The sequence below is a fragment of the Corticium candelabrum genome, chromosome 11, assembly GCF_963422355.1.
Source record: "Corticium candelabrum chromosome 11, ooCorCand1.1, whole genome shotgun sequence".
NCBI classification, from domain to species: domain Eukaryota; kingdom Metazoa; phylum Porifera; class Homoscleromorpha; order Homosclerophorida; family Plakinidae; genus Corticium; species Corticium candelabrum.
The window spans coordinates 5,125,327-5,135,326 of NC_085095.1; the positions used below are offsets into that span (position 1 = coordinate 5,125,327).

A 10,000-nucleotide genomic window follows, 5' to 3' on the forward strand; every position below is an offset into this window, starting at 1 on the left:
AATGTGTGGTTTGGATGCTGACGACGTTTGGATTAGTTGGGTTGTTTGTTGGAAATCCCAGTCATTGTTCTGCTGTTCACATGGCAGCAGCTGCAGGTTGATGAGCGTAATTTATTTGTCTGTTTGTTTGCTGTCTGTCTGTTTGTCTGTTAGTCTGTCTGTCTGTTTGTCAGTCTGTCTGTCTTTCTGTCTGTTTGTCAGTCTGTCTATCTTTCTGTCTGTTTCTCTGTCTGTCTATCTGTCTGTCTGTCTGTCTGTCTGTTTGTCTGTCTGTTCGTCTTATGTTTGTCTGTCTGTCTTGACAATACATATATTCATAAATCATCACAACAATTGAGGGGTTGAGAGCTAAAGTGGCGTAAGCACCAGGCACTTAGTTTTCAAGAGAATTGGATGCAAAGTTTGTGATGCACATAAAATCAAAGAGACTTCTTTCTAACTAATCAACTTGAAATGAATATACACTAGTGCAGTGAAAGTTAGTCCTAGTCGTTCCTTCCTCACTCTGGTCTGCCATTAGAGTGTACACTCAATTTGCTTAATTAAAGTAATGCGTGCTAGGAGATACAATGCTACAGCCCTCGCGATACCTCTTACTTCCATAGTGCTATAGTGGAGTGTCTGATTTCTGACACGCCTATGCTTCTGTCGCTTATGCCAATCTAGCACTAGGTAGATATCATTGCTCTGTATCATCTCCGTGGCGTAACTCAATTCTGCCTAATGTGTCCCTTATGCCACTTTAGCTCTCAGCCCCTCAATTAACTTACACCAATAGTAATTACATAGAGAAGCCCAACAACCACCAACTGTCTGTCTGTTTGTTTGTCTGTCTGTTGTCTGTCAATATATACTTGATAAATTGAATTAATTCACTAAGAACAGTCAAAGATGATGTTTGTTGTTTGCCGATTGTCTGTTGGTCTGTTTGTTTTACTTTTATGTGCTTTAGTTTGTTTGTTTGTTTGTCTCTGTTTGTTGTTTGCTTACTTGTTTCTGTCTGCATGTTTCTTTATCTGTTTGTTTGTCTGTCTGATAATTACCCGACTACTGCAGAGTCATTTACATGATTAAACTGTACCAATATAGGTAGCTTAGAGGTATTGAAACTGTTGATATCACACCGAAAACTGACAGCGAATTACCAAGATAGTAAAGGTGCAGGCAAGGTTTCGCATTTGGAAGCCAACACGTTGACTATAAAATTTGTGAATAGGCTGCACACCAGTCTACTTTGCTGCTCAGGAGGGAAACCTCGAGTGTTTAAAGTATTTGGTGAAAGAAGGGTCGGCTAATTCTCTAGCTAAAGCAAAAGATGGAATGACATTGCTTCGTGCATCAGCTCAGGGAGGACATACCGATGTGCTGCAGGTTTGCATTCATGTTATGTACTCGTATAGTAGGTAACAAATTAGGAAGGAAGCAACTCTTTATTATTTCCTAGTGTTTAGTTGATATCGTGGGACAAGACGAGCTGCTGTGTCAGACTTGAGATGGTGCAACTCCTGTACATTATTGTGCTGGTGAGAGTCACACTGTGAGTTATTTTTTACTTACTCAAATTGATTAGTTATTTTGTAGCGAAGGGTCATGCTCTCACTCTGTCATACATCGTGGAGACGGTGGGTCAGGCAAGAGCGATGAAAGCAGACTTTCATGGTTGCACTCCAGCACACAATGCCGCAGGTAAATGTATTTTGTTGTCTTTCTGGTTTTTTGCTGTTAACTTTAGCGGTTACAAACTGCTTGGTGCTGGTACTGCACTGTAGTATCTTGATATTGTATTTGTGAAAAATTGGCTTTCATCATTGCATGCCTTTGAATTTTGTTTGGCCATTTGTGTTTTCCTGCTTATGCATGTGTTTGTTGGTTTATCTGGTTTTTTTTTCTGTTTGTCTGCTTGTGTGACTTTCTAGATCTGTTTGTGTTTTCATGTCTGTCAGTGTGTTTGTGTGATTGTTTTATTTGTCTCATTCTTTATTTGTTTGAAATTTATCCACCCCCTCAAAGGAGGAGACTAGAGCCACCTCTACCATCTATTACGGGATACCCCTGAACAAACCTACATAAATTAAGCCTATAAGTTGGTATATAGTAAAATGGACCAATGTGTGAATATATACTCACACCCCTGAAAATAAACTTACACACACACACACACACACACACACACACACACACACGCACGCACGCACGCATGCACACACACACACACACACACACACACACACACACACACACACTTTTAATACCACAACTTACTAGTTTACTAAATGGACTTAAAGTGTGGGTCCTATTGTCTCGGTACATGATGTGTATTATACCAGTTTCAATATGGTTGACACAACTTGTGCATGTCTATGACGTTAAATATGCGCCTTTGTTTCACGTCAATTTGTGTGTTAGGTGCAGGCCTTCAGATAGAGAAAGTCAAGTTTTTCAAAAGTGCAACCAACAACATTGGTTACTAAAAACTTGTGCAGAGAGTGGTACAATGTACAGTGTTTGTAGAAATTTGTACGGAATGTAACACTTACAAGTGCCTTGTGGTACTGCAGTCACATTTTTATTTTGTAGCCATTAGCTAAGTAGACGCATGTTTTGAGTAATTCTATAAAGTGTTTGTACTTTTAGTGTTATCTGAGTTAATTAATATAGAAATTTATTCAGTGTCTCGAGTGTGACATACAGTGAACAAAAGGTTTGAGCATCCAAAAATTTCAGGTGCTTGCATGTATCAGTGCAGGTTATAAGTTATAACAGTCCAACATCAGACCTATACTTGCCCATCAACGGCAGTCATTGTGCCACATTAATGATGGAGTAGTAGTAGTAATAATAATAATAAGTCACCGCCGTAGGTTAGTGGTTAGCGACAATGGCTACCACCCCATGGTTTGGGGGTTCAAACAGTAAATTATGAAACTTGTCTGTCTTTCTCTCTCAGGTTTCTCTAGCTTTATCCATGAGACTATGACTCGTTCTAGTCGTTGGCGAGTTTCTGTGGTCTGGCGAACGGTCCGTTCACGAAGACGGTCAGTGCTGTCCTGGTGGTCATTGATATCCACTAGGCGTGCTGTCCAGGTGTTCGCGGTCACCGTATAATGCCTGCAATCTATATCGAATTGGCTAGTCATTGATCGCCGTGTGGACTACACAGAAAAATGTACCCTGCTGGGCTCACCTGCCGGGTTGGTGGGCGCCCAGAGGGGGTTAAAGACCCCACTTTCCCATTATGGAGGGGTATAGCGACGCATAATAATAATGTCCCGGATATTGATGAAAGATGGACGTCTAGCTGTATCGCTCGTCTCAGAGCTGGCTGAGGAACGCGTTCCTTGTCAGGAAACCAGGACAGGGCTCGAAAAGTCGGCTTCTGCAATCACTGGAGCTGTTCGAAAGACCAGGAATTGTTCTGGGCGTAGGGCGACTGGTCGAACCATCTCTCGTGCGGCATTTGATTTGAATTTGGCTTCAAATCCCGCTGACGAGACTACTGTGATGCCCACCGTTCCTAGCGAATCTTGTGTTTCGGCTAACAGGAGCGGCAATGCAACAAGACGACGGGAATGGACGCGACAAATGAATAGGCAAGCGATGTTTTGTTATTACCACGTGCTGTGTCATGCAAGTTCTCTGCTTTCAGAAAACCCATGCATCAGCTGTGGTGTGAGCGAAATCCTTCTCTGACTGACGTCTCTGAGCAGCGACCAGAAGCGATATCTCCTAACTTCTGGAAGTCTGACTGAATCAGAGTTGGAGGAGATTAAACGCAAGACCGCACAGGATGGAAAGTCTGTCTCAGGTTTGTTATCTGTTACGACTGACGTTTGTCCTGGTGTGCAGATGTCGGCGTTGGATGTGGTTTCTGCTCTTTCAGCTGATAGTTGAGTTGTCACGCCTTTGCTTGACAACGTGTCACCTTGCATGGCTTCAGTCAGGATGGCGCCTGCTGCACGTGGTGGAAAACCTGTCATGACAATGATGCAAGAGGATCATGAGTTTGCTATTCACTTGGAAGATGGTTCCTCTGTTCAGTCAGTCACTGTTCTCTCTAAGGACTGCTCATCTGCAAGAGATAGTGGTGATATTCTATCCGTAGATGACACTTTGGATTCAGCTCAGTGCAGTGCTATCAGGGAATCACCATTCCCTTGTGACTCCGTGAGCTCTGATCTGATGACTATACATCCTAGTATAGCTTCTCGGCTAGAAAGGATGGAAACTCCTACATCTCAACTCAGTCCAGACTGCTGCCAAACGGAGGATGGTCTTTTGCTTGATAGTGATGCTGCTGTGGACCCTGTACTTCGTCGAGAGTTTCTTGAGGAGTTGCAGAAAGTCAGGCAAATTCCTATCTGTGAAAGACAACGCCTTCCAAGGATCTTTGTGAACAGTGGAACCTTGAAACTTATTGGTGATCTTAACACGATCATCAGTTCGTTGAAGGATGAAGCAGATATGAGTGAAATCAGTTACCTGGTATACTCTGCTGCTTCACTAGTGTCCAAAAGGCGGGGCTTAAAGACGGCGAAGTCAACCAATTCTCAAACACCCACATGGAGACGAAGGCTAGATATGGAGATTCTCACACTTCGGCATGCGATCTCACTGTTGCTGGAGGTTAGAAAGGGTTCATCGGGCATTCGTATGTTACATGAACTCCGACTTCTCCGGCATCGGTTGGGCATTTCCTGTTCGGAGAGTTGTGAGGTCACCATCAATCGATTAAAAATGGAACCTAAGTCCAAGGTCGAGCGGACCAGGAGGCTGGAGAAGAATCGTAAGAGATTTCGCCAGAACTGTTTGTTTCAACGAGATGCTGGATGGTTTTGCAGACAGTTGGGTAAGCAGACTATCCAGGTCACTTCCCCGCCATCCGAGTCTGAGATCGAGCAGTATTGGGGTGGTATCCTAGAAACTGAGGTACATTACAATGAGTCTGCCTACTAGCTGTGACGTCAAACCGATGGCGAGATGCACCGGAAAGACGAGCAGCAGTGGGTGTCTATCTCAGACAATGAGGTCACATCGTGTCTCAAAAGGATGGGAACTGGAAGTCTCCTGGTCCAGACAAGGTTGCTGGGTTTTGGGTCAAGCGTATCACGTGTCTTCACACTGATCTGACTCGTAACTACAACCTGCTGGTTCAGAATCCAGACTCTGTATCCGACTGGTTGCCTCAAGGAACAACCACTCTGATTCCTAAGAATGACAAGACTGACCAGGCCAAAAATTACCACCTATCGCGTGTCTGTCTGTCTTCTATAAGACTCTCACCTCAGTCATCAGGCAGAGGATTGCAGGGCATTTGGTTCAGAGAAACCTCATGGCTCCTGAGCTGAGCAGAAGGGTTGTCGACAGGGATCTTTTGGTGCAAAGGATCAGCTGTTGATCAACAAGCTGCTTACCGAACACTGTAAGACCAGGCACAAGAGCTTGAGCATCGCTTGGGTGGACTACTAGAAAGCCTATGACAGCGTGGCACACAGTTGGTTGCTCCAATGCCTTCAGATGCATAACATCAGTCCAGTCTTGTGCAGGTTTCTGTCACGTGCGATGAAGAGTTGGAGGACATCGATGGTGCTTTCTTGCGGGAACAGTATGATCAAGACAAGACTTATGCAGATCAGGAGGGGTATTTTCCAAGGTGACTCCCTTTCTCCACTTCTCTTCTGTATGGCTGTCAATCCTCTGAGTGAGGAGCTGAACAGAACTGGTTACGGCTACCGGATGACCACTGGGCATGGTGAGACTGCCAAACGTCACCTCATCAGTCATCTGCTTACATGCTGTATGGCAGAAACTCTGATCAGTTGGATGGGTTGTTGCACACGGTTCGTACCTTCTCTGATGACATCCAGATGAAGTTTGGTCTGGACAAGTGTGCTGTTGCACACTTTGTCAATGGCAGATTATCTGGACACAACTCTGGAGTGACGGTAGGAAAAACGGACACCATCAACTGTCTGGAACCGGGTCAAGTCTACAAGTGCTTTGGTGTAGATGAGAGTAACGGTATTCAGCACAGCATTATGTGTGAGAGACTCCGTTGTGATTACTTCCGCAGAGTGAAGGTGGTTCTCCGGACTGAGTTGTAAACTATGGTCGGAACAAGATTCTAGGCGTCAATGGGTTTGCACTACCGGTTCTCACTTACAGTTTTGGCGTCATTCATTGGGGGTGCACGGACCTGCAGCAGCTCGATCGGCGGACCAGAAAGCTCCTCTCTATGCAGGGTGTCCACCATCCTTCTGCAGACGTCGACCGACTGTACGCTTTTTGCAGTGATAGGGGTAGGGGGTTATAACAGATTGAATCGACATATCAGTCTTGTATTGTGAAGCTAAACTGTTACCTTTCTGACAGTTCTGATCCTTTCATACAGATGATAGGGGAGTGTGACTCCGGAAAATCTTCACACTCGATCAACCGCATGGCTTTTCACTTTACTGCACAGCTGCGGAGGAGTCTTGCTTCGGACGACAAGTTGCAGAGCTTACACAGGACTGCACCCATCTCGGTTGAAGGTGGCTTCGAGCAAGCGCCTGAAACAGATGCGAGACATTACCGTACGTGTTGCAGTTCTCTTCGTGTGCGGTCCCGGAGCGGGAAGCCTATGCACGGGCAGTATCGACGTCTCGCTGAGCAACCGCCTGTGGACATGAAAGAGACCTACGGATGGCTAAAGGCAGCGAGTCTTCCTGCTGCAACTGAGGGACTGGTTGTTGCTGCTTAAGACCAAGCTCTTCGGACTCGGTACTATGAGCGTAAGATTCTACATCGTGATGTCAGTCCTACTTGCTGCATGTGCATTGTAGGCCTGGAAACAGTCGACCACATTGTGGCAGGCTGTAGTGCTTTGGCACCGACGGACTACACTGATCGACACAATCAGGTGGCCTCCATCATTCACTGGGATGTTTGTCGCCATTTTGGGGTTCCAGTGGAGAGAAGATGGTACCGGCATCATCCTGATAGGCTTGTGGAGACGGATGACATTACTATGATGTGGAATACTACCATCTCCACTGCCCGGAAGATCAAAGTCAATCGTCCTGACATCTGTCTCAGAAATAAGAAGACAAACACTTGTCTTCTTATTGATATCAGCTGCCCTGCTGATGGCAATATTGGCAAGAAACATGCTGAGAAGTTGGCGAAGTACAGCGACTTGTGAGTGGAGATAAGCCGCATGTGGCATTGTCGCACGCTAGTGGTTCCGGTGGTCTTAGGAGCTTTGGGCACAGTGCACGCAGGTATTGCACGGTGGCTGGACATTATTCCAGGTCATCAAAATCTGCAGCTCTTACAGAAAACAGTGCTTCTGGGATCTACTTGGATCCTTCGTAAAGTCATGTGCCGTGGCTTAGTGGTTAGCGAAAATGGCTACCAATCCATGGTTTGGGGGTTCAAACCCCAGTGACGACAGTAAATTATGAAACTTACCTGTCTTTCTCTCTCATGTTTCTCCAGCTTTGTCCACGAGACTATGACTCGTTTCAGTCATTGGGAGTTTTTGTGGTCTGTCGAACGGTCCGTTGACGATAACGTTCATTGCTTTCCTGGTGGTCATTTATATCCACTAGGCGTACTATCCCGATGGTCGAAGTCACCGTAATGCCTGAAATCTATATCAAATTGGATAGTCATTGATTGCCATGTGGACTGCACAGAAACATGTACTTTGCTGAGCTCACCTGCCGGGTTGGTGGGCGCCCAGATGTGAGTAAAGACCCCACTTGCCCATCATGGAGGGGCATAACGACACATAATATATTTTGTTTCATACCACTACAGGTACAGTGCTCTAGGCAAGACAAGATACATACACAAACAATAGATATAGATATTCATAGAAGAATAAACGTAGAAGGATAAACAAACATAAATTAAGGGTTAATCCAGTTCTTGAAGTACATGTAGGACAACACCATGATTCTTGTCCTTGTCTCATTGTCCACTGATCGCCACAGATTACCTTGAGTATTCATAATGAACCCGCTCACTAATTCATCATTAGAATGAACTGCTCTCCCTAGGAAAGACAGCTGGCTAACGTGCAATAGATCTAGAGCTTCCCTGATAGGTTCTCCAAGAGTTTCCCGCAAGGATGTTCTGTTTGAGATCCCTAGTCCTCTACGATACCCTCTTCTCCACGCTTGATGTAGTAAACGCTTGACACTCATACAACATTACATGTAAGGCCACCTGTCTCTAGCTACAGTAACTGTATGTACTCGCTCTACTCTTCTGAGTGTGTACTGGTGTGTGTGTGTGTATGTGCTCGTGCGCGCGCGGCCTCACGTGTGATTGTCTATCAGGTGATTAGATTGTCAGGTGACTAGTTATTTAATGAAAGTTTCAGTTTCGTATACGGGAATTTATGCTACATGCTAATATTGAGATGGTTGACTTCATGAGTAGTCGGTCAACGATATTTAGACGGCGAGAAATCGTTTACAGTGAGGAATATGATTTTCTCGGTTCCGGAGGGTTTGGTATCGCCTATCGATGTCGGTTGGCGAAGTCTAGGGAACTAGCGGCGGTCAAAGTTCTCAAAATGCGACACAGACTGCGGCAAACGTAGAAATACAGAGGTAGCTCAGGTGGCACAATCTGTATGTGTCTTTTTTATGTGCTTTAGGGAAGAAAAGACTTTCGTTCGGGAGGCAAGCATATTACAACAGCTTGTTGATTGCCCGTATATCATTCGTTTCTTGGGCCTGTGCATCGACCCTGGACATTATGCGATTGTTATGGAATATGTGGAGTTTGGAGATTTGGAGAACATGTTACTTTCTGGAGTAGACGACCATCCGGTCTTGAAGCAATGGAGGTGTCGCATTTGCATGGCTCTAGAACTTGCCAAAGGGATGGACTATTTACACAGTCTGCAACCACCGATTATTCACAGAGACTTGAAGACAACGAATGTGTTGGTGGGTCAAAACTACCACTGTAAAGTGAGATCTAAATGTTGTCTTGTTTAAGAGTAAGGTTGTAGTTATATCTGAAACTACTGACTTCTAGATCATTGATTTTGGGCTGGCCACAATTCGAGATATTTCAACACAATCAACAGGAAACACCATGGAAGGAACGTTAGCATTTACTGCACCTGAAATATTTAGTAGAACAGTTAAGAAGGAGAAGGAAAAGAAAGTTGACGTTTACGGGTAAGTCATTTGTACCTATGACATTGACAATGGGGTGGGTGTTAGGAGGATCAATTGTTGTATTATAGATATGCAATGATTCTTTGGCAGTTGAAGGAAATGAAGACACTCTATGGTTGTACATGTTTTGTTCTTCTTATTAGTATATTAACATTGTTGCCATTTCCAGCTGGTGAGTTACCTTCCGTCATACGAGTCAATGTTCTGGCTGGTCAGAGGCCTTTACTAAGTGATGACGACTGTGTAGAGGGATATAGAGAGATCATTGTACGTTGCTGGGATGGACAACCTGACTGCAGACTACACTTCAAAGGTAAATCAAAATAATATTATTAGTTCAAACGTTTAGAATATATTCTTGTAGAGATCGTAACTATGATGGATGGAATCATGAGCAAAATTGGCACGGCAGCATTGACGCCATCGCCTGATGGAGATGCTACAGCATTTGGTATCACTGCATCATTTGACAGTGGTGTGTGTGTGTGTGTGTGTGTGTGTGTGTGTGTGTGTGTGTGTGTGTGTGTGTGTGTGTGTGTGTGTGTGTGTGTGTGTGTGTGTGTGTGTGTGTGTGTGTGTGTGTGTGTGTGTGTGTGTGTGTGTGTGTGTGTGTGTGTGTGTGTGTGTGTGCAAACAAGTGGTTACCAGGTATTTTAAAGACATGACAACTACTGTAACTGACATTACTCTATATTTTTTGAGTTTGTCTCTATACCGCTGTCTTACTTGTACGCACTCACTTGCAATCCAAATGGTGAAGATTGTGGTAAGGAATTTTATGTGTAATTACGTAAACACGTTTATCATATGCATACGGTGCT

The 10,000-nt window shown here is 44.6% G+C and overlaps 2 protein-coding genes across 2 annotated transcripts in view; both read left to right on the forward strand.

Moving 5' to 3' along the window:
* Positions 1 to 2,666, forward strand: part of LOC134187048 (espin-like) — a 2,737-nt gene extending 71 nt beyond the window's left edge. The window contains exons 1-6 of the mRNA XM_062655164.1: positions 1 to 96; positions 1,090 to 1,158; positions 1,217 to 1,371; positions 1,445 to 1,523; positions 1,582 to 1,686; positions 2,407 to 2,666. The exon at positions 1 to 96 is cut by the window's left edge and continues 71 nt beyond it. Of these exons, the coding sequence (XP_062511148.1) occupies positions 1 to 96; positions 1,090 to 1,158; positions 1,217 to 1,371; positions 1,445 to 1,492 (368 nt within the window). The 3' untranslated portion in view covers positions 1,493 to 1,523; positions 1,582 to 1,686; positions 2,407 to 2,666. The remainder of the gene's footprint in view (positions 97 to 1,089; positions 1,159 to 1,216; positions 1,372 to 1,444; positions 1,524 to 1,581; positions 1,687 to 2,406) is intronic.
* Positions 1,494 to 10,000, forward strand: part of LOC134187170 (uncharacterized) — a 12,442-nt gene continuing 3,935 nt past the window's right edge. The window contains exons 1-9 of the mRNA XM_062655285.1: positions 1,494 to 1,507; positions 1,571 to 1,686; positions 1,733 to 1,755; positions 8,363 to 8,586; positions 8,648 to 8,966; positions 9,034 to 9,179; positions 9,248 to 9,294; positions 9,349 to 9,492; positions 9,544 to 9,654. Coding sequence (XP_062511269.1) covers positions 1,494 to 1,507; positions 1,571 to 1,686; positions 1,733 to 1,755; positions 8,363 to 8,586; positions 8,648 to 8,966; positions 9,034 to 9,179; positions 9,248 to 9,294; positions 9,349 to 9,492; positions 9,544 to 9,654 — 1,144 coding nt within the window. The remainder of the gene's footprint in view (positions 1,508 to 1,570; positions 1,687 to 1,732; positions 1,756 to 8,362; positions 8,587 to 8,647; positions 8,967 to 9,033; positions 9,180 to 9,247; positions 9,295 to 9,348; positions 9,493 to 9,543; positions 9,655 to 10,000) is intronic.